General features: G+C 40.9%; 3 protein-coding genes across 12 annotated transcripts in view; 1 reads left to right on the top strand and 2 right to left on the bottom strand.

The window, feature by feature from the left end:
* POLG2 (DNA polymerase gamma 2, accessory subunit) overlaps positions 1 to 7,285 on the bottom strand; it is a 35,089-nt gene extending 27,804 nt beyond the window's left edge. The window contains exons 1-4 of one of the 4 annotated variants that reach the window (XM_027081189.1): positions 6,321 to 7,285; positions 2,082 to 2,208; positions 1,863 to 1,968; positions 825 to 998 (exon numbers count right to left, since the gene is read on the bottom strand). In XM_027081189.1, the coding sequence (XP_026936990.1) occupies positions 825 to 998; positions 1,863 to 1,968; positions 2,082 to 2,208; positions 6,321 to 6,873 (960 nt within the window). In that variant the 5' untranslated portion in view covers positions 6,874 to 7,285. The remainder of the gene's footprint in view (positions 1 to 824; positions 999 to 1,862; positions 1,969 to 2,081; positions 2,209 to 6,320) is intronic. The other 3 variants (XM_027081185.1, XM_027081187.1, XM_027081188.1) reach the window with 3 other exon arrangements.
* Positions 7,286 to 8,239: 954 nt separating this feature from the next.
* DDX5 (DEAD-box helicase 5) lies at positions 8,240 to 16,438 on the bottom strand. 2 transcript variants are annotated; one of them, XM_027081180.1, is made up of 13 exons: positions 15,969 to 16,438; positions 14,614 to 14,779; positions 14,180 to 14,276; positions 13,961 to 14,094; positions 13,780 to 13,845; positions 13,391 to 13,532; positions 13,149 to 13,309; positions 12,887 to 13,059; positions 12,447 to 12,557; positions 12,144 to 12,205; positions 11,985 to 12,044; positions 10,499 to 10,723; positions 8,240 to 10,295 (listed from the first exon to the last, which is right to left on the bottom strand). In XM_027081180.1, exons 1-13 carry the CDS (start codon positions 16,010 to 16,012, stop codon positions 9,892 to 9,894), a joined length of 1,845 nt encoding a protein of 614 aa, XP_026936981.1. In that variant the 5' UTR covers positions 16,013 to 16,438; the 3' UTR covers positions 8,240 to 9,891. The 2 variants fall into 2 exon arrangements, with proteins under 2 accessions (XP_026936981.1, XP_026936982.1); XM_027081181.1 differs by lacking the exon at positions 10,499 to 10,723 and having other exon boundaries at positions 15,969 to 16,159.
* A 280-nt stretch (positions 16,439 to 16,718) lies between these two features.
* Positions 16,719 to 23,638, top strand: part of CEP95 (centrosomal protein 95) — a 59,392-nt gene continuing 52,472 nt past the window's right edge. For 3 of the 6 annotated variants that reach the window (XM_027081175.1, XM_027081174.1, XM_027081173.1), the window contains exons 1-4: positions 16,719 to 17,064; positions 18,520 to 18,648; positions 19,729 to 19,836; positions 22,926 to 23,036. In XM_027081175.1, coding sequence (XP_026936976.1) covers positions 17,046 to 17,064; positions 18,520 to 18,648; positions 19,729 to 19,836; positions 22,926 to 23,036 — 367 coding nt within the window. In that variant the 5' untranslated portion in view covers positions 16,719 to 17,045. Of the gene's footprint in view, positions 17,065 to 18,519; positions 18,649 to 19,714; positions 19,837 to 21,532; positions 21,651 to 22,906; positions 23,037 to 23,638 lie in introns of those variants that run through there. The other 3 variants (XM_027081177.1, XM_027081178.1, XM_027081179.1) reach the window with 3 other exon arrangements.

The raw sequence follows: 23,638 nt of genomic DNA, 5'->3' as shown, positions 1-23,638 counted from the left end.
CTTAAAATTACATTTTGCACTTACAGAATCAGAATACAAATTGATCAGTAAGTCTAGATAGACTGATGAAATTTTTAAAATTACCATTTGGCAACCCTCATAGTAATAATCAATTTGGGCAAGAATCATCAATGGATGTTGCAACCAGTAGGCCAGAATCTGGTGAGAAACAGGTTATTTACATAGTCAAAGTATCTGCCCACAAAAGGCTTATTAATTACTCATCAATTAATAAGTACAAAATACTTATCAACTTTACACTGGAGAAACCTGGAAGCATCATCTTAACCAAGCGATAAAAGTTAACATCACCAGTAACAAGCCAATATGATGCACTGAGAAGAGGGTAGCACCATTTCTGTGACATTCTTAGCAAAAATACATAAATCATGAGGACACATGAAAGAAACTCAAACCAGGGGACATTCTACAAAGTAACCAGTCTGTACTCTTCAAAACTGTCAAGGTCATGAAAGACAAGGAAAAATAAAAGGAATTATTTGAAGGAAACTAAGGACACATGACAACTACATGAAATACAGGATCCTAGATTGGATCCTGGACCTATAAAGGGCAGATTAGAATAATTGGTTACATCTGAAGGGTTCTGTGGATTTGAGAATAATAGCAGATTACTGTTACTTTCCTGATCATAATGATTGCATTGTGGTTATACAGGTGAGTCCCTGTACTTGAGAAATGCATACTGAAGTATTAAGACGTCATGGGGCACCATGTCTACAGCTTATTCTCAAATGGTTCAGAAATGATCACAGTTAGAGAATCTGGGTAAAGGATACATAGGCGCACAAGGTAAAACATACATGTAATTGAGCTACATTTTCAGGATACATGCGTAAAAGTTCATGATCTCCTAGATTCCACAGGGTTTCTATTGGCTCCTTTCCCCACGGAAAATTGTAGTAAAGTTTGTTTCCTTTTCGGCCCGCTTCATCCTGACAATCACTGCTGCTGAAGTTAGATGGACTCACAGCAAACTGGAAAAGAAAGTTTGTCTTATTAACTTATTAAAATAAATATTAAAAAGTAAAGTTGCCCCCAGCAACTGAATGAAACTGGTCAAGTCCCAAATAAAAAATTGTTAAGTTTAATTAAATATGAGTGAATATACTGTTACAAATAGTGTTTTTTAATCTGAAAGAATTACAGAGAAAAACTGTTGATGCTATCTAGCATTTCTGTGGTCAATTAATAAGAAGGGAAGGAACCATGAACTAAGTGGGATAAAGAAGAAAGTATCACATACTCACCATTCTCATCCTTCCTTATTTGTGATCATTCCATTTAGTTTACATGGGTGTTTGGAGATTTTGAGAGTTAGAGAAATAAGACAATGGCATGACAAAAATGCTTACTTCAACTCTTTTCTCTTAGGCTTACACTGAAACTTGACTGTAAATTACAGGACCATTTGACTAATATGGAGAGTTCATGGAGGTTGGAAGCAAAACTAAGACAGTATTGTGAAGCAATTATACTCCAATAAAGATCTTTAAAAAAAAAAAAGCTAAAGCTGTAAGAGTGGGCAAGGGTCCAACTCTACACCAATCAGGAATGCCAGGTAAGGGATTTGAACTTTACCTAGAATGTAAAGTCTTACCAACAAAAGTTTCTGAGCAAGACATCAACAGACGTCTTTACTAAAGTAACTTTGTTTTATGGAACAATGAAAATTATTACAAAGAGTTTTATATGTAGTTGTTAATTTATTATAGCTGTCTCTTATAAATATAACATTGCTACATCAAAATAAATTTCATTTATTGTAGAGAAGTATTACCTCTGACACACTAAGACAATTTGCCTAATCATTATTAAATTAAGGGTAATTATTGTAGTACCTTTCTCCACCACAGGAGTCGATGACGTAACCAGAAATCAAGCCACTGGCTTGCAGTTCTTGCTGAAGTAAACCATACCAGTGAAGCTTCAGTCTTTTCACCGATTCTTTGGATATCAGAAATATCAGATAATCACTTATTTGAAAATCATATAATCTATCCCAAAGTGAAAGTGACTGTTTAAATACAAGGCCAAGTTATTTCCATTTTTTTGTGTACCTTTTAACACCATCAGGTGTCTGCTTAGTATCAGAAACAGGATGAAAACACACTCCAATCTGAGCAAGGCCAAAAGGTAGCCTCTTGTTTAGCAGATCCAGGTAATTAACATAATGCTCCAAGGCACCTGTCAAAAGATAAATCAATCACTATATAAACCTATTTTATAAACCCAAATAATTTTGGTCAATTTATAGACAAATTAATAATATAATGCTAACACAGCAGTAAATACAGTAGCATGGAGGTACTAAGGCAGTTCTTAATTGATTACCACTTTAGGTAGTTTCCCCCAACTTTTCAGTATGAAGATTTTCAAATCTACAAGAAAGTTGAAAGAACAGTACAATAAACATCTGTAAACCCTTAACCTAGATTCACCAATTGTCAACATTCTGCCACATTTATTTTCTATTTCTTGTTCACCCCAAAACATTTTAGCATGTACCTCCTAAAATTAAAAATATTCACTGTATACCACTATTACACCATTAAATTAATCATAATATCATAATTTCATCTAACTTATGGTCAATATTCTATTTTCTCGAATTGTCACCCCAAAAGCCATTTACTGCTGCTCTCTTTCGCACTAATTAAGGTTAACTCACTGCATTTTATTAGGTCTCTTAAATCACTCTGAAACTAGAATATTTCCCGACTTCTCCCTCTCTAACTTTGCTTTTAATGATATCAATTTTTAATTTGAGAACAGGCCAGTCATAGATTATCTCACATTAGATTTGTCTGAATTTTTCCTTATTTAATTTGGGTTAATCATTTTTAGCAGGAATAAATACTACATAGTTGATGTATATGTGCTGTTGCATCCTAACAGGAGTAACACAGTATCAAATAATCCCACTTTTAATGAAACCAGATTTGATTACCAAGTTAAGGTAGTGAATATCCTTTCCCCAACATTATCCTGCTCCCCAACAATCTTCCACCCAATATTTTATTTTATTTATTTCTTAACAAAGGGGCAATCGTTTTCTTTTAATTAATTAATTAATTTTTGGCTGCGTTGGGTCTTCGTTGCTGCATGCGGGCTTTCTCTAGTCGTGGCGAGAGGGGGTTGCTCTTGTTGCGGTGCGCGGGCTTCTCATTGCAGTGGCTTCTCTTGTTGCAGAGCATGGGCTCTAGGCGCACGGGCTTCAGTAGTTGTGGCTCATGGGCTTAGTCGCTCTGTGGCATGTGGGATCTTCCCGGACCAGGGCTCGAACCCGTGTCCCCTGCATTGGCAGGCGGATTCTTAACTGCTGCACCACCTGGGAAGTCCCACACCCAATATTTTAGAATCTGTTGATGAACCCCTGCTTGAATTATTATTATACCGAGGATTACAAAATCATAAAAAGGTGATTTTTCTATCCTATCTTTCCTTCTACATTTATTGCATAGCTCCTACAAAGACAAACTCTTTCCAACTCCTCTTTCTACCAGCAGCCTCAATTACTTAATTTTTTGTTTAACACTGTGGATTAGATTTTTAATTTTATTTAATGTGTTCTGATCCCATTACCATCAATATTTATTTTAATGTTCAATTTGTCCCAAACTTAGCCAGTGGGAGTCTCCTTCAAGCCAGCATCTATGTCCTTTTAACATAAACCCACTAGTCTTCTAGTAATTTTTTGCTTTCTAGCACCATAAACTGTGCCAAAGTCACTTTGTACTGCCCTGCCTCATACCTGGAATGAGCCATTTCTCCAAGCACTGGTTCCTTTAGAAACCAAATTCTGGGTACTAGGTGTGCTCATTGCTATTGTCATCGCTTCTAGGCCCCTTCAATGAAGAAAGTTAGGAAATTTGTATTTTTAAAAAATCATGAATTCACACTGATAGTCAATTCAAATTTAACATTATAAAGTTTATCCTTGCCTTGTTGTACATCTTTTCTCTTTCAGTGAAAATCTTGTTTCCTAATAAATCTATCCATTGGTCTATTTGCGTTATCTTATATGTGAAACAGCTTCAGAATTATAATCCCAACATTTCTACTTACAATAAATCAATACAATAAAGTTCAAGATTTCTTTGTAGTTCTTTATGCACTTAGATTATATCCCACTAAATGATAACACTGTGTTCAAAAGTTACTTGATTTGAGATTTCCACTTCTGGTAATAGTAGACAAGCTTGTTGATAACAAGAAAAACTGGTCAAGAAACTGAAAAAAAGAATCTGTTTAAAGACACAGGAGAGCTGTCAAGGCAGTAAGGACTTGAGGGTCCAAGATTTAGAGAGAATGTAAGAACAGAGGTGAACCCAACATTTAGTGCTGCTTTTCCAATCTGAAGTAGGAGAACTAAGAAGCTGAAATGCTGAGCAGAGCTTCCTGACATCGTATGGGGCCAGGAAGCCCAAAAATTGTAGTTCGAGGCTCTTAAGGAGGAGGGGCTCTGGAAAACACCCCAGCCTTTCACTACGTACACTCAAAGGGCTACACTCTAGGAGCAGAGGTGAAGCAAAAAGACTGAAATCCAGCCTCAATACACTTAATCCCATATTGTATTAAGAAGATATGCCCTAGCTGCCTGCCAAAAGCAAAAGTAAACCCTCCCAGGTAGAAGAAAATAATGCCACCCAGAGCCTCAATTTATCTCTACAATTAACACACAAAGTACCTAGAAAATCGAAAGTCCAAATGACCAAAAGCCTGGAGTAAGACAGATAACAGAAACCGACATACCTGAGTTATCAGATATAGACTTTTAAGTGTAATTAATGTGTTCAAGAAAGCTGATAACAAGATGCTGGGGGGTGAGTCTAACATATGTGTAATTAATCACAGAAGGACAGAAGAAAGAATGGGGCAGTAACAATATTTGGAGAAAAAATGGCTGAGAAATTTTAAAAACCGTTCATAAGTAGAGGCTACCACAATAGCTCAAACATGAAATAAAGAGGGTAAGGGCACTGGGCATGGAAAGAAATGGCAAACTGGTACTCAGAAGCTAAAAACACTAGACAACCAAAAATTTGGCAAGTAAGTGGATTTAAGTTTCTAAAGGCAAGAAAATGTCTGGCACATCAATAAATGCTTTGATGAATCTAAGAGAGCTATGTTTCATTTTCTAATAGGGAAGAAAAGATTTATTTGTTTTGGGACATGGTAATGAGCAGTGATTTAACTTCCCCAAAGTAAAATCATCATAGAATAATTAAAGTAGCACAAATCAAAATTGTCACGTTTACCCACCAGTTTAAGTTTGCTTTATTTTATTAAGGAAATCTTTAAAAGTTTACAATATAGGTACCAATTTTCAGAGAACCATGGACACTGGTTATTTTAAATTACTTCCTAGTACCACTTAATAAAAAATGGTAAGGATAGCATTTTGCAAAGATGAGATGCTGTGGCAGCAAGTCTGTCCTGTAAAAATTCTAAATTTTTTTTTCCAGAATCTCTGCTATCATGATCTATTTGACTTTGAACGCATATTGTGCCCTACAAATTTCTGTGTATTCACTCAAGAATCGCTTATAAAACTTGATTAGTCCTATTATTCTGCCAATTCAAAAATTACCTTAAGGGCTCTTCAAACAACAGATTGTGTAGATCAGTTTTCGGTAAGAAAAACTGGGGGAGGGCATTTTCTTGTTGCTCTAAAAAAACGAGCTCTCGATTAGCCTATAGTGTGTAAAAAAAAGAAAACTATGGAAGTATTTATAAATATTTCAGTAACAATGAACCAATGATTCAAACACACGATTTAATTTAGGTCCTAATTCTAGGGCCGCTCAATAAACTCCAAAATTCTAGGGTTGCCTTGTGAAACTGAGAGCTTTATTAGAGCCTTGGGCCGGATTCATTTTTTTTTTTTTTTTTGCGGTACGCGGGCCTCTCACCGCTGCGGCTTCTCCCGTTGCGGAGCACAGGCCCCGGACGCGCAGGCTCAGCGGCCATGGCTCACGGACCCAGCCGCTCCGCGGCATGTGGGATCCTCCCGGACCAGGGCACGAACCCGTGTCCCCTGCATCGGCAGGCGGACTCTCAACCACTGCGCCACCAGGGAAGCCCCGGGCCGGATTCTTTAAGGAACAATAACGATCCCATTAACCAGTTTTCTCCAAGGCAGCAACACTGTCAACAAACCCAACTACTTCAATAAGACTGAGAACCAGATAATTTCCTTTCCATGTGAATACAGGGCCAGCTGCAATCTGGGAAATCGAGCGAGTCTGCCTTTCCACCCCGACACCTATTTTGAAGCATGAAATCGTGAAGCATACCGTGAAGAAGGTTCTCCCGTAGTTTCCCAGAAGTTTTCAGTAAGTTCTCAAGAAATGCTCCTAGCTGTTCCTTACTCAGCTCTTTGTCTTGCGAGATTTCGCGTAGCGTTTCTGCAGAAACTAACCTGAAGGCACTGTCCCCGGGCAGCGAAGGGCCTGGTTCATGGTAGAGGGCGTCTACCGGGAAGACCTGCTCCCTGAACACCACCACCGCGGACCACCATTCCGCCGCCAGGTTCTTCCGCAACTCTATACCCAAGGGGCCAAGGCCGGGGTGGCACCCGCTCAGAAGAGAATCTCGACTAAGCTGTCGCTTGGTGCCACTGAGGAAACGCCTTTTCTGACAGATCTCAACCAGCACCTCGCTCTCCTCGCCGCCAGACTCGGGGCCTTCTCTCAGCTCGCTCACCGGGGGCAGCTCCCCGTGCGACCTCAAGGGCCCTACAAAGGAGCCGCTCCCTTCCGTCAACTGCCCCCCATCTACTCGACTAAACCCAGACAGCAGGCACCTGCAGACTTTCTGGCCGGCCCTGACGGCTGCACCACAGCGCATCGCCTTCAGGAATTAAAAGTGCACAGTCTCCTATGAAAGGCTAACATATGTGTAATATGGGCCCCGAAAACCCGCCACAACCGGGAGTAGGGGGCCACCTGCGCAGGCGCGACGGAAGTGAGCGTACTCGCGGCCAATCCCACCAACGGAAGTACGTCACTGCGTTCCGGCCGCTGCCGCCACCGCCGCGTGCCTATTCTACTCGCCAAGGCGAAGTTATTAGGCTTCCTGTCTCTTACATCCGTCACGTCCGGCTCTACTTGTTCTTTTTGTCTTCAACACCGATAAAGATCATTCCCATCTACTTTTCACTATCCCGCTGTTGCCACTATTGAGTCCGCTTTACCTTCCCTTTTTTTTTTTTTCCGCAAATGAGACATGAGACTATTTCGGTGGCCTTCCCTGGTGACGCAGTGGTTGACAGTCCGCCTGCCGATGCAGGTGACACGGGTTCGTGCCCCGGTCCGGGAAGATCCCACATGCCGCGAAGCGGCTGGGCCCGTGAGCCATGGCCGCTGAGCCTGCGCGTCCGGAGCCTGTGCTCCGCAACGGGAGAGGCCACAACAGTGAGAGGCCCGCGTACCGCAAAAAAAAAAAAAAAAAGTAAAATAAACTACTTCGTTATTCTACAAACTACCATTTAAGTACACCTTCTCAGCCTTAAGTGTTCACAAAAATAAATCTTGGTTCCCCTCTTTACAATTGTACTCCTTAATGGTAGTTTAGAGACCCACGCCTTACGTTCATCTCTAGTAAAATGCTGTCCTGCCTGCCCTCTCCTGGGAGTTCCCGTTGAGGTTGTGACGGGGAAGGAGTATAGTCCCTTTACATATTGGTGTTAAAAGGGATGCCCTGGACCAGCAGCACCTGCATCACCTGGAAACGTTGCTTAAAAAACAAGCTGCTGAAAAGGGCCCAGCAATATTTAAACTCTCCAGGTTAACGTGGAAGCACACTGACAACGAACCACCGGTGTACAGAGTTGTTCTACCAGAGTACCCTTCTAAAAGGCCCTTCAAAAATAACTTGAGAAAACCTGCTTAAAACGGAGATCCAGGACTACGGAGCAGACTTCTGGCTTTACAGCTCCATTTTAACACTTGGAAGAGACAGTTTATGTAAAGGGTAGCAGCTTAGCAATGAACAGAATATAGGAAGTTAAAATTCATCACATTTAAGGTGGTGGACACATTCAAAAAATCATTCCATACAGAACATGTGAAAATTTGTTTAAAAAAAGATGCTAGTAAAACGGTATTTGCTGGAAAGCAATTATATTAACTGCGAAGCTGAGTAACACTTATGTGTGTTTTCCACACCCCGGAAACACACGAGGCCTAAACGCAAATAAATAAAAGAGAGAACGGGGAGAAAAATCACATTTATTAGTTAAGACAACCACAGGCTGGACACAACACACATGCTAAAAAGTGGACTGTCTTTTAAAACTTACTTCAAAAGGTAAAGAGTTAAATATTTTCCACAGCCCCACAATCATTTAAGTGTTTACAAAATAAAAGGCCCAGGTTAAGACACTGAACAGAAAATATAATAAATACTCCAACCTACCCCAAAAGCTTCTTGTAAGTTAAAAGTCATAATGAATTTGACTAATCATGCTATTGAAAACTGTTCAATTACTAGAGCCTGAACCAGTTTTCAATGTATTAGTCCTAAATATACCACTCGTTATCCTGCCCCAGGAAAATTCTAGTTCAGTCTTACATTTTAGACATAAGGCATTAACACCAATTAAAGCCTCACTTTAATAATCAGTATTTAAATGCAGTCTCATAAAGACCTTTTCTCTTCTTGCAAAAAACACACACCAGAGCTGCTGGGAAGACATTCAGGTCTTACTTCTAGCCATCAATGAAAGGAAGTATTAAGGTTGGTGAGCCAAAGTTAAACCTAAAGCTACCCACTGGATCTTTTTAGCAATAAACCCACGTTGACCCTAACAGAAGGACCTATATCGTAGTCTCCGTGCTTTTGGTAACATGGCTTTCCTCTAGGTTAACCGTTAATTTCGAGGATTTTCCTAATGTTCATTTGAACATAAATACACCTTACATTTTGAGTTCCCTGAATTACTGGACATTCATGACTCCCAGTATGACTACAGTTAAGAGTCCCAGGAAGCCTGTGAAACGAGCATCTCTCTATACTACCTACACTAACACTGAAAGCAAATTCAAACTTAGCTCTTGGCCAACCATCTTTTCAAGGGTGTAGTCTTTTCAGCTTCGTTCAGCATTTCAGTTAATTCGTAACATGGCCAGGAGCACAAATATAATCTCTTCAAAAATAAGTTATTTGGAGAGTTCTCTAATTATAAATTTTGCAAAAGGAACAAAAGTCATCTGTGTTCTCACACTAAGCAGTCTGAGGGTGGGGCTATAGTTATTTCCTGTATGTTTTAGTATCTCATTTCACCACTCTGCTAAGAAACTATTAAATGACTCACCTGATGTTGAGAAGTAGAGAGCTTTTATGCAATCTAGCCTAGAATTGTTAATCAACCTAAATCAATCGCATTTTAATCCTTAAAATAGGAATAGATCACAGGAAGAAGGGCCTTCTGATCTTCCCACTTCCCAAAACGAAACTATAGAAAGGAGCACTCAATTTAAGTTTTTATGATTAAAAAAAGACCATCTAAGCCAAGTTTTACATGACATTATATATGTAAAATAAAGTACCATTTCCACTTAATTCAGTCTTCAAATATTTTTTATTGGAAGGCCATGCATTGCCTTCATTTATTTTATTTCAAATCACTGTACATTTACTTTTGTGAAAACACTGCCTGCATTTTCTAGTACAAAAAAAACCTAAAAATTGTTTCAGGAATGTAGAGAAATATCCAACTTAAATAGCGAAAAAGTGCACCATAATTACTGCTGCACTGCAGTCATTTCTGCATTTCCCATGTTTCTTAAATAACTATCTTGTCTGATAACACACGATATAAAGAGCAATTATGAAAAACAGACATTTACATATACTTCTAAAGTCTTATTGAGAATATCCTGTTGGCATTGGATAACCAATCATAGGCGCAGCTGCAGTAGCAGGATATGCATATGCCTGTTGGTTCATACCATTGTGCATATTTGCAACATTACTTCCATATTGCTGAGTGCTATCATAACCATTCTGGTAAGTCCCTGTTGGATTACCAGTCCTAAAACTGGTCTGTATACCAGCAGACACAAAATTACTTCCAAAGCTCCCATTGGTGTAATTTGCAGCACTGTAAACACCATTTTGAGTTTTTGCCCCAAAATCTCTCTTAAGCAGACTAGAATAACCTCGGTCATAATTTTCCCTGTCTCTAAATGTATTAAATCCACCCCTTTTGCCCGCAGAGTATCTGTCCCGACGATCATCCTTCATGCCTCCTCTACCCCTGGAACGACCTGTCAAGAAAAAAATTGCAGACTTGATTATTTCCATGGCATAAATCATTACTAACAAAAGAATTAGGTCTATCTGTTAAGTATTTTTTCAACTCCATTCTTCACTGAAGGTTTTACTCACCCGCCAATACCATTTAAAACTGATTTGTAGGCAATTAGGTGACCCCAAACCACCGACATTTCTTATCAAAGGTTGGTCTTACCTGAACCTCTGTCTTCGACCAACTGAAGCAATTTGGGATTAATTGCTTGATTAGCTTCACGAAGCACAGAGATAAGGTCGCTCACTTGCTTTATGTTATTAGGTGTAAAGAAAGTGTATGCTGTGCCTGTTTTGGTACTGCGAGCAGTTCTTCCAATTCGATGAATATAATCCTCTGAGGAGTTAGGGTAGTCATAATTGATGACAAATTTCACATCTTCCACATCTGTAAGGTGTTGCAGTGTGGCAAAATAGCAATGTACAGAGTTTTGCACACCACAACAGCCAGACCAAAAATAAAAAGTTAGACAATTGTATTCCCAAGAAGGTATGGGCTGCAAAAAATACAGTTAAAATGGTTATCCATTCCCTGTAGGAATACCATTGAGGTTGGGTGGGGGGGGGAGGGGGGAGAAAAAAAGAAAAAGCACACGTCATCCTTATGCCTCATTACCCACCCAATGATGGAGCCTGTCAAAAGGACGTGTGTATTCCCTAACACATTCCCAAATTAACAATCCCCTTACAGATCATCAAGTGACATCTGAATGCTTCTGCGCAGTAGGGCCACTATTAAAGGTTCACAGCAACCTCCTCATGTGCTCTTGTTTTGAGGACCTTTCAACAAAAATATACACGGTCCTTTGCATTACACACTTATCAGAAGTTCAAAATTCTGGCCACACTGCTTGTCTTGCCAAGACCTTACAACCGCAGCTGCAAGAAAAACATACCTGTCCCCCAAAAGTTGTTTTTATGCACTGTGTCTCGTCTAGGCAAGCGCTTCCAAGAAGCCAGGATTCACTTGAGAATGTGTCTCTCTCTGGCAGGTCTCGACATGACGACTACTGTGCAGGTGAGGGAGGAACTTTCAAAGCACTGCTTTCTTTTCCCACTGACTAAGTGTGAGAAGTTGCTCCTGCTCTAGATTTTATGTGCCAGTACTCACCAATTTGTAAAAGGCTTAGTACCTTTTAAAGCTGCTCTCTCCATTTCAAACTTGAACAAAAATTTCATTGAACATTGAAGTTTGGAAATATTTCTTCGACATTTCAGCAAACTCACTGAAACTCAAAGACCCACAGATCACAATAAACAGTTTGAAACAATGCTGTACCATGGCAATCATGCAAAGCATGGGACAGAATAAATACCACGGCAGTGAACTGTGAGGATAACTTCCATTTTTTTCCCCCGGAGAGAACAGTTTACGGGGCAGAGGTGGTATGTTCTGCCTTTTGAAGATTACTGGCACACTTTCAGCTTTTCACCTCTCTAATCGACTGGAAGCAGCCAGCCGATCACTAGTCCTCCATCCCCCTCGAGTCCTCCGATTGTCATGCCTAGGCCTTGCCACAAAGACTGCACCTTTATATGAAAAAAACTTAGAAAAAATGCAGAGGTTAAAGAAAGCAATAAACTTTCTTTAAAAAAATTATATGGAGATCTTCTGAGAAACCAAGCCATGAATTCGAGTTTGTACTAACCTAGCCCTCTGGAGGCCACATCTGTAGCAATCAGAATAGGAGCCTTTCCATGTTTGAATTCTGGGGGAAAAAAAAAAAAAAAGGCACATATATAATTACTGACGTGAATGGAAATTTTAGGTTTTTTTTTGAGGGGGGGACTTCACTTGAAAAACTTACCATTTAGAACCCAGTCACGTTCCTGTTGACTCTTGTCACCATGGATACCCATGGCAGGCCACCTAAATTAAAGGAAAGTTACGTTAGTAGTCTCATTTAAAACCTCATAGATTTTAATCAAGTGATAAACCATTTTTGGTCACAGACCCTTTTAATTTTGCCTGAAATAATGTATATACAGTCTTACCTATACTACCAGATTATTCCTACCTTTGAAACGCAGATCTACCACTGATTAAAGTTTGCCCTTCCCCTACACTCAGCTCTAATAAATATCTGCTTCAATGGAAGGAGTCCACATACCCATCTCTCCTCATTTTTCTAGTGAGTTCATCACATCTTCTTTTGGTTTCAACGAAAACAATGGTTTTATTTTCCTTCTCACTCATGATCTCTTCCATTAAACGAATAAGCCTTGAAGAAAACAAAAAATTGTGAATTCTAAAAGAAGTCCACAGTTATGATGAGCAAAACACTAACTTTAATCTACATGGCTACAAATTAAAAAGAAAACACCTGCTTAACCTTTCAAATAGTTCTATCTTTGGTCCTTAAATAAACCACACAAGTCTTTTTACTATAAGAGCGCTATACTAAAACGGTGATAGCCAACAAGTACCTGAATGAAGGAAGCAAAACAATTTTCAGAGTGACTGACAGACTAATTTCAAGTTAACATTCAGATTCCACCCAACTGAAAGTCACTTTTAAGAGAACATTTGAAACAATATAGTCAAACTTACTTTTCATCCTTTTCTACGTCATGACACACATCCACAATCTGAAGAATGTTGTGATTTGCACTCAGTTCTAGTGCACCAATGTTTATATGAATATAGTCTTTCAAGAAATCTTCAGCAAGCTGTCTTACTTCTTTTGGCCAAGTAGCACTCCACATTAGGGTTTGCCTATCAGGCTAAAGATTTTTGGATTTAAAAAAAGCATTGTATTCTAAGAATGGATTTAGAGCTAAATTTGAAGAGAACACATTTGAAGGGCACTTACTCTTATCTGATCCACAATCTTCCTTATTTGGGGTTCGAATCCCATATCAAGCATTCTATCTGCTTCATCAAGGACAAGGTAAGTGGTTCTTCTTAAATTGGTTTTCCCACATTCTAAAAAGTCAATCAGTCTTCCAGGTGTTGCAATACAGATTTCCACACCTTCAATTAAACACACAAATGCAACCATGACATTTAAAACTTTCAGCACCACCAGTGACAAATAAAAACCTTGTTACATACCTCTCTCCAAATCACGTATCTGTGGTCCCTTGGGAGCACCACCATAAATACAAGTGGACTTCAAGCGACATGCTCTACAGTATTCAGCAGCTACTTGCTGTACCTGTTGGGCCAGTTCCCGAGTCGGTGCCAGCACCAAGCACTATGAAAGAAAAAGTGGAACACCTTTAGCAGAGTCCTGGATTCTAGTTTTAGAGTGACAACTTACTAGTGTTACACACTGGCAGATGACTTACTCTGTCAATACCCAAAGCAACTTTGTCTCTAGGTTAATTGGATAAGATCACTAATATCTCTATATAAAACCAGCACAAATTGACTTTTGCTATACATTCCACAAATTTCTACACTTCTAACCAAAAACTGATAGAATATATATGTAAACTTACAATAGGCCCATCACCTCTCTCTAGAAATGGCTGATGATTGATGTGGACAATGGCAGGCAGCAAATACTGTTCAGAGAAAAAGCAAACAACAGAAGTTATATTCAAATACTTCGTTTCTTTTAATTCCCAACCAATTTTCTCTAGCACATGTCACATAACTCCAAAGTTCTCCCAAACTTACAGACAACGTCTTCCCAGATCCAGTTTGTGCTACCCCAACCATATCCAATCCACTTAGAGCAACTGGCCATCCCTGAGCTTGAATAGCTGTGGGTTCAGTAAAGTTCTGCCTTGCAATCACATCCATGACGTTTGCTGTAATTATTGACAGCAATTAAAAATCAGTAATGCCAAGAAAAAAAAAAAAAAGAAAAACAAAGTGGGGAAAACTAGCACTTACCAGGGAAGTTTGCTTCATAAAAATTCAGGACTGGCTTTGGACAGTTGTGACCTCTGACTGTAATTTCTTTGCTTCTTCTGTATGTCTCTACCTCTTGCTACAAAACAAATCATAATAATCCAGTGAAGTCTCATAACTCCCACTAACTAAAAATAAGGCCCTGAATTTATAATTATCTACTTTAAGATGACCTTCAAAAATTTGGATCCATACAGAAAACTGCATGTAGTACAAGAACCACCTATTATGTTACACTCAACTCTTCCACGTAAAAGTCAACGTCCCATATCTCCAAAAGTGAGTAACACCTCTTCCCCAACTACTTACTTGGAAAACATGAGTTTCCCAAAATTTGTGAGAAATTTTTAGTCAGATTTTGATTCACTGAAAAGTTAATGAGTTATAGCCTGAAGAAGCCACATGAAATTACTCACTGCTGTACGCCTAGCCAAATCAGGGTGTTCCTGATAAAAATTCTTCTCAAATTTGGGCAGCTCATCAAGATTCCACTTCTTTTTAACCAGTTTCTCCCCAGGGTTTCCAAACTTCTTTCCAGATAAGGGCCCTGCCCTACTTCCTCCAAATCGAGGGGCACCAAACCTAAAATTAAAAAAAAAAAGTTACATTTTCAAACACGTACAGACTTACTTACCATCCCTGAGCATATGCTAAAAATCAATAAAAGATTGGAGATGGAAGACTCAGTTGTCCTTAGCGATTGGTCATTCTTTCAAAAGCCACAATAAGCACCGCATCTCCCTCATTTCGCGTTTTGCGAATTCCACACCACTGAAGCCAAATCAACAGCCCGGGATTTACCAGGTCGGAAACTGGCTGCCCGAACACTAGTTCCGATTACAAGGATAGACAACAGCTGGTGGCTACTAATCTTTTCCACAAGACTAAAAATTAAATGTCTAAGAACGACAATAAAGAAAGAAGAAAGCAGCTTAATAATGACGCTATTTACCAGCCATCCTCAAGCAACAGAGCTTCGATTTTAATGGATAACGGAACAACACAGGCAGTGAAAGCAGAACAAGGAAGGTGGTCTCGGAAACAGTCACGCAAGCCAATCGAGTTGGGGGGATCCCGCAGAAGGACTCCCGACCGAGAAAGCGAAATTATATAACGCAAAGAAAGAGAGGAGGAGGAGCTGGAGACTACCGGGGGAGGAGTCCCGACCCGGGCGGAGTCGGCCGGGCGGCGTTCCCGCTGGGGCGGCGCTTCCCCCTTTGTCTCGCATTTCTCTCTGCGCCACATTTTCTCGACGCTGCCATTTTGAGCTCCTCCGCCGGGCGGGGTAACAAAGGCGCCGCCGCCATGTCCGCCGCCGGCATTTTCTACCCACGGCTCAGCCACATGGCCGACTCCCGAGATACCTCCTGCCCTCGCCGCATTAACGGCTTCGGAGGCGGCCCCCTCGGCACCCACAGAATCCCTGAGGCCCCTAAAACTCCTCCCGAAAGGTTGCACCTAAGAGCGGCGACTTTGCCTCGAAGCACTGCGCTTTCCTTCTCTAAAAATACGATCCTCGAAATTCTCCCAACAGCTGCTAAATCATCGAGGCCGCGATGCCCCCCTCCCACACAAAAGGCGTTCTTGAAAATCGTTAACAGGAAACTCCCAGTTTTGGACAAATATCAAAATGGCGCAAACCTTCTTCAATGAAGAAGGCCCAAGGATAGGCTGAAGAAGGCGAGTTTCCACCGCCACCCCGCCCCCCGCAACCCTCATCGGCCTCCCATCCCCCACCCGCCGGGCCTGACAGGTCGGTTCCCACACTCACCCTCGATCCCGGCCGCGATCTCGGTCACTCGAATAACCCGACATGGCGTCAATGGTTGCGGTTGGCGGGAAGCGAAGCGGAGAGAATCGAGCGCGGCAAGTCGCTGGAAGTGGCGACAGCAAAGCCTTGCGGGGGCGGCAAAGGCGGACGGACGGCGATGACAAGAACCGGTGCTACCGACAAAAGACCGGTGGAAATGAATGAGGTGCCGGCGGCGTCCCGGCAGCCGGTTTTATAGCCTGGACCGCCTCCTCCGCCGCAGAGTATGCTGGGAGCCGCTCTATGACCTAATCACTCCGCCCCTGCGCAGAGGCCGCAACGCCAGCCGGCGTTCCGGAATCCGCCATGTTATCGCCCCTCCCCCCGCGGCCCCTCCCTCAGCGTCGCCCGTTTTTCGCCCCTTACAAGGGTGGACCCACCCGGCCACCCCACCACTGGGATGCCTCAGCTTGCACTTTTGACTTCACCTTCTTCTCGTCTTTCACACTTCAAGGAAGCTACCGCGCCCTTTTCCCGGTACAGCCCAAACAATAAAATGGCCAGGCCAGGCTAACCCACTCTGTCCACTTGGAGATGTTTACGTCTCCAGAGAGCCTTCACGCCCATAACCAACCAAGGCGGTAAGGCGGAGCCTGACTTTGTCACGTGGCTGCCCCCTCCCACCGGGTAAGCGGGCCGCACTACTTCCCCAGTTGGCTTTGGCGGAGGAGTACAAGACGGAATAGCTCACCGGAAGTGCTGTGCTAATGGCCCCGGGAGATCGGCCTGGACTGCTGGGTGACCTGGGCTGTCAAACCCACCCACCAGAGAACCTCTTAGCGGGAACTGGCCGGTGGAGAATAGTTTCTAGAGCCCGCAAACCGCCGCCTCGGCACGTGCTGCGAAAGGAAGTGCTCCCTTGGTGACCAATCAGCAGCGAGAAGCCGTTTTAACGTCCCTCCCTCTTCCACCCCTCCTTCGCGGCACTTTCGTTAGATTCTCCCTTCTGTCACCGCGGGGTTTGCGCCGTGAGGCCCTCATAGGACACCGTCCTGCGCGCGCCCGGCTGGGAGTCCGGCGGCGACCTGCCTCCGCGACATGGCTGGCTCAGAGGCTGGTGAGTCTCGGCCTTGAGCCCCGGTTGTGTGTGGACTGAAGCCGTACAGTCGAAGTCCCCGAACGCCCCTGCCCATCTTATCTTGAGGCCTCGGGCAGGTCTGGGCTGCCGGTGGGGCTCGTGACAGACACCCCGTCGTAGTCGGCGGGTTTTCGGGATAGGGTCTGTCAGCCCCGCTCCCCGGCTCCTTTGAAGCGGTCGAGCCTCATTTAGGGGCGGGGGGAGAGAAGGGCCCTGCGGCGAGGTCCGCAGCACGCCCGCATCCTGGCTGCAAAACGGGCTGTCAGAAAGTGCCCTTCCCCGGACAGCTATTTCTCTGGGGAATGTGCCCTCTGCTCTTGCATTGTGGGGACTGAGGCCATATCTGCATCTGTTTTGAACTTTTGAGGACTGGCACTGTAAATATCTGTTGATGCTCCTCCCAAAGTAGAATAGTGGTGGACTTTTCTCTTCAGTGCTTTCTAGAGTTAACCGGCTTTATCCAGCGCCGCTTTTGTAAAGCGAATTGATTTGGTTGTCTAGGACGCTTTCATTCTTTTCTCCAAGACGGCGTTCAAACCAGTTGTCATTCTTTGGTCAGCTGTGAGTAATGGGCATGGTGAGAGGGAGATAATGTGCCTTGAAGTCACTCTTACATATACACACATTTATTTCTAGACATACTGAAGATGACGCATACAGAAAAGAATTTCCCCCTTACTCGCCAGTTATTTGAGGGAATAAGTGTTTTAAGCTTGCTAAATTACCTTTGGTCGAGAAACCCTTGAAATAATTTTGCTAATCCCAACAATAAAGGGGTGATACACAGGAAACTTCGACAGTATTGGTAATGTGCTAGCTCTGGATTTAGAGACGTTTTTATGTATTTCTCAAATTTTCTTTCATATACATCAAATATAATTAAAAATAGAACAGATGCAGTAATGTTGGTGTCATTACTCCAGTTATTAACAGCCTAAGTTAATCCCCACCTGTTTGGCATCAGAGACGCTCCACCTTGAACAAGATAATTGGGTAGAAACATGACTAATGCTGTGGGGAATTTGAAGCAACAGCCATTAATTAGTTTCTAGTAACCTCAAATTATTATTCACAATCTGTCTTATATAAAACATAATATTCCTGTTTATTTGTAAATGTGTTTTAAATAAAAAGACCTACGTATGGCTTGTAAAATGGGGACTATGGTAAGTAACTTAAGATTTTAGGTTGCAACAGTGAAAATTGGATTTGCATCATAGTTTTGACTACATTGAAATTATTGGAAGTCATCTCAAGAAATTAAATACATCTTTTCAAAAATCATGACTAGGAGGGTCTTTGAAGTTCTCTAACAAATTCCTTATTTTCTATAGAATTCAGTGTCTGTTTTTGTGGCGAGGGGGGTTTAAATGAACGTATATGATTTTTTCTAGTACTAGTTAAGGCTGATCTTTTCCCTTCCTTTCTCAACAGAGTGGGTAACCATTGCCAATAATCTTCTTTTGCAATGTCATATACACCTGAGGATTCGAGAACTAGAAGACTGTGATGCTAATGTTTTTATTGCTCTTTATCAGTCTATTTTGGGAGAAAAGGTACCAGGTAAGAGTACTTAAAAGTGGGAGTAATAGTGTCTGTATATTAGACCATAAGTTTCTAGGGTTTTCTAGTTAGATCCTATAGTATATATATAAATTCTTGAGTTTTCTCTTTGCGTACATCTTATTTCTATCTAAATAATAGCATTCATTGCCTTAATGAATACCTTAGGAGACCCACCTGTAATAACTGCCTTGGTCATCAACTATTTAATCATTCATAATGCCCTGTGAAAGTCACACCTTTTCTGTAAATGTACCTTCATAGTTCTAAAATCGAGTGGAATTTGGAAACTTGTTGAATCCTGGTATTTAACCAATGTTACGGATAAGAATTGTTGTTTGCACTTTGTTCCTGGTTAAATATCTCAGAGTTCTTATCCATAGATTGCTCTGCTGCCTCTGTATCTTTATCTAGTTTATAACCATTAAGCACTAAAGTTCTGTGAAGTCTCTCTTCCCTCCATTACCATGAGTCAGTGCCCTCATTGCTTTCTGGAATAATGGCATGGCCTCCAGCTGGTATCTTTGATACTAGTCTCAACTCTCTTTAGGGTTCAGAGGCAGGTAGTTATTAGACCAGTCTTTTAGAATACTTTTTTCATCCTTCCCCAAGACATTCATCTTCCTCAGTACCAGAGGAGAAACTCCAAATTTAAGTTGTTAAAATCTTTCTGCATTATGCTGATCTTACAAACCTTTATACCAGTAATTCCCAATAGGCTGCTTTAACAAGACATACACAGACCCCTCCTTCACACCTGCCTATGGCTATAGGTTAAAGTGTCCCTTGTATTTTCTCCCTTATTAGAGTATTAGCATCTCCTTGAATTCAGGGACCTTTTTAGCTTTAACACGGTGCTTATTATAAAGCATGTTTATATATATGTTGATTGAATAAATATTCAGCCATATTCAATCAAATATTCAGCCACTAAAGATTCTGCTTTGTGGAATTCAGGCTCTGTTTATCTGTATGTTATAGCTTGCTCTGTTTGGGCAGAGCTCAGAGGCCTGGTCAGAGACAGGTAGATGAAAACTTGGACTCTCATAGATGCAAAATTATGTAGTTTTTTTCCCACAGACCTCATAGCTATTCCCAGGAGTCAAGAGGATGAAGCTCACAATGTACAAGCAGTAATTGATTCATTGGCTTTGGATTATCTGCAGGTCAGCTTGTCTCACATAACAGGTTGGTATATACTTAACCATCAGATAATTTTGCGTTTTACTAAAATCATTTGTTTTGTAGCATTCTAGATATTGTTTAACCAAATGAGTAAGCTTGTGAAATAGACCAAACAACAAGACTGAGCCAAGACAATTCACTGGTATAGTTAAGATAACCATCCTTACGAGCTTTTCTAGGAGTCATACACTGAGTTTGGGATAGGTCTAAGATACAAGAATCCTAGCTGGTAGTTTGAGGTGTGTTTTGTTGTTGTTACTTTAAAGCTCTCAGTCTGCTTGTTTGTAGTTGCTAAGAATTAGAAACACCTAAATGTCCATTAATAGGGACAGGTTAAATAAATTATTGTAGCTCCATATAGGGAACTACTCTGCAGCTGTGAAAGATGATTGATGATGCTCTGTATACAACTTCCATATTAGTGGAATGATCTCTAATATATACTGTATGAGGAAAATGTGTTGTGGTTATAATGCTAATGTGCAGAGTATGCTACTGTTTGTAAAAACAAAGGTGGGGAGAAAATATATGCAGTTGATTGAATGCCAAAGGACTCTCTAGAAGCATATGCAAAAAACCTGTAATACTGATTACCTCCAATGACAGGAACTACAGAGCTGCAGGACAAGGGTGGGATGAGACTTTTCATTTTATACCTTCTGAACTTTTTGAATTTTGAACCATGTGAATGTATTACCTGTTCAAAATAAATAAAACCGTAAATTGTTTTTCAGCCTTTTTCCAAAAAAGTGTACATGGTTGTATTCAAAAGCCAGACATACCAAATACATTTGTAAATCCCTATTTTTGGTAAATAGAAAATGAGGATTAGTTCAGTAAATTATTACAAGCTAATGAACAGAGGGAATCTTGGGGACTTGAAACTATACTTAAGTCACTAAGCGAAGGTTTTTACTGTTTAATTCTTTGACAGTCGTTAAAAGAGATATGTGTTAATAAGGATAGGTCACTTACATCTCTTATTTTGATACATCAATAAGAACAGATTTTTACAAAAATACTCTGTCTTAAGTTTTTTAGTGCAGTTCTAGGTGAATGAGTGTGGTAAACTAGTTTGGAGAAAATTCATTTTGAGGGATAACCCTGGGATTTCCCTGTTCTTTTGAAATTTGGAATGGCTTTATCACCCGAGTAGAGTAATTTCTTCTATTTGTGTTTACTAAATAAACATACTGTACACCAAGGTTTTGTCTGCTTATAGAGCTTTTTGATGCAGAGCTGCCCCTGACAACTCATACCCACCCCATCCCCATGGAAAGTTGCAAAACTGCTTACCTCCTCCAGTAGACTGCAAGGCAGCTTTTTACTCCTTCTGTGCTGTTTAAAGCAGTTTCTCCGGGACTTCCCTGGTGGCGCAGTGGTTAAGAATCCACCTGCCGATGCAGGGGACACAGGTTCGAGCCCTGGTCCGGGAGGATCCCACATGCCACAGAGCAACTAAGCCCGTGTGCCACAACTACTGAGCCTGCGCTCTAGAGCCTGCAAGCCACAACTACTGAAGCCTGCAAGCCACAACTACTGAAGCCCACCCACCTAGAGCCTGGGCTCTGCAACAAGAGAAGCCACCGCAATAAGAAGCCCGTGCACCACAACAAAGAGTAGCCCCTGCTCGCTGCAACTAGAGAAAGCCTGCGTGCAGCAATGAAGACCCAACACAGCCAAAAATAAGTAAATTTATTAAAGAAAAGAAAAATAAAGCAGTTTCTCCTACATCATGAAGCACTGCATTCTGGCGGGCAGTCTTAGTTGCTGGGTTGGCAGAGTGTGCTCCCCATCCTAGAAACCAGAAGTCTTGGGTATGTCCTTGGGGTATGCTTGTATATCTTGTTAAGCCAGAAAACATAGGGCTTAAAAACAAGATTTCTGTTAAGCTGTTTTAAACAAAAAAACTCTCAAACATTGATTATATTTACTAGAGTGTTGTAAAACATCAAATTTCTGGTTTAGGTTTGTTTTGCATCATGACTGAAGTTATGAATGACTAGATTATCTCAAATATCAAATTTCGACTCTGCCTCTCCCATACTTGTTTGAATTCATGCCAGCTCTGATCTCCCAAAGGACAACCCAGGTGTCTCAGCAGTTAAGTTCCATCCATACCTGATGTTGATTGGAGTCCATTTTAGGTGACATTAAACATGTCAAGTTTCCATGCTTTTGCCAGTCCATGTTTTGTTAACATTTCAACTTAACATTTATTAAAAATCTATTATAGGCCAGATACTGTGCTAGGGACTGTTTAAAGATTAGTTTTAAGTATAAAGCGGGTATAGTGGGAGCTAAGGCTGGAGAGGTTGGGGGTGAGGTGAGATTAAAAGTGGTTTTATATGCAGGGACCCATGGTCAGTTTTATTTATTTTTTATTTTTTGCGGTACGCGGGCCTCTCACTGCTGCGGCCTCTCCCGTTGCGGAGCACAGGCTCCGGACGTGCAGGCCCAGCAGCCATGGCTCACGGGCCCAGCCGCTCCACAGCCTGTGGGATCCTCCCAGACCGGGGCACGAACCCGCGTCCCCTGCATCGGCAGGCGGACTCTCAACCACTGCGCCACCAGGGAAGCCCCATGGTCAGTTTTTAATCAAAAAATGGCATAATCTATACAAAGTGAATAGGAGTTAACAAATTTTAAAAATTAGGAATTCCTGATGAGAGTATCCCAAGTATTTTGTGTGTTTTATATTACTCTACTGCTATTGTTTTCAGAACAAACCACTATCTGAAAGTGTTCCCTCCTGCAATTTTTTTACCAAACTAATAAAGTTCAGCTTAGTTGCTTTATTTATACTTCAGTATAAAACTTAGAGGATGAAGTCCACTTATTTTGCTTCTTGATAAATGAAGGACTATGCCAATGAATTATCAACCATACTATTCAAGACTACCCCTTTTTCTTCAGATATAATCAAGCATCAGGAAATTAACGTTTTTAATATTTATAATATTTTTTCTCCTGGATTAATTTATAATCCTTGTATCGTGAACAATATTTTCACGTGGTATATCCATTTCAAAATTATGAGGCTTTCAATTTCTTGGTTAATTTTTTTTAATAGCTCTGTATTCTGTGTTCAGGAGAAAATATAGTGAAAGGAGATAAAGAATCTATTAAGAATCTCCTAGAAATATTTGATGGGTTACTGGAGTATCTTACAGAACACATCAGTGAAACATCTCACGAGAAAAGTAAGTTTAAGAAAAAAATTTGGTTTGATTTATATTCTGTGTTATGTCTCTTTGTCTTTTATCTTTTTGCCTGTTTTTCTCCATAGGAATTAGAATCACTAGTACACTATATCTGATAAATTTAATTATAAATTAAATTTCAGTTCTCATTGTTCCAAGTGGTTGAAACCTCTATCCTAGGCTACCATCATGTCTTTCGTTAACTTGGTTATTGCTTATAAGTTACTTTAAAGCTAATCTACAATAGAAAGCTAAATCTGACTAAAATTGCTTACTGTCCTATTATTACATGAAATTCCTTACTCCAAAATGTTCTATGTCAGAACTGCCATTTTTGTTATAAATTTGGATACTGGGGAGGCATCAGCAGGAAGGGTTGGTACATTTCTGTCTCCAGCCTACACTTCAGTTTGTGACAGCGTGAATATTTTTTATTTCACTTGTCAAGTGACTCAGTTCTCCAAATCGTAACAGTTTATTGTATGAAATTTTGATATTATGTTTTTTTAATGATAAAGATCATTATTGCTATATTATTTTCCAAAGGTGTCATGGTTATTTAAACTGGATCATTAATGTATAAATGCTATTCATAATCTTTG

The sequence above is a fragment of the Aethalodelphis obliquidens genome, unplaced genomic scaffold, assembly GCF_003676395.1.
Source record: "Aethalodelphis obliquidens isolate GAN/ISIS:26980383/991018 unplaced genomic scaffold, ASM367639v1 scaffold44, whole genome shotgun sequence".
In the NCBI taxonomy this organism is placed as follows: domain Eukaryota; kingdom Metazoa; phylum Chordata; class Mammalia; order Artiodactyla; family Delphinidae; genus Aethalodelphis; species Aethalodelphis obliquidens.
Note: the sequence above shows the minus strand (reverse complement) of the source record. Positions and strands in the feature narration are given on the sequence as shown.

Bases quoted from the DNA above. Each gene is read 5' to 3' on its own strand.
- DDX5 (XM_027081180.1), bottom strand. From the start codon at position 16,012: ATGTCGGGTTATTCGAGTGACCGAGATCGCGGCCGGGATCGAGG. The intron at 14,277-14,613 runs GTGAGTAATTTC...TTTGTTTTGTAG, and splicing joins ATTTGGCTAGGCGTACAGCA to CAAGAGGTAGAGACATACAG. The intron at 13,533-13,779 runs GTAAGTTTACAT...TTTCTTTCATAG, and splicing joins AGAGAGGTGATGGGCCTATT to TGCTTGGTGCTGGCACCGAC.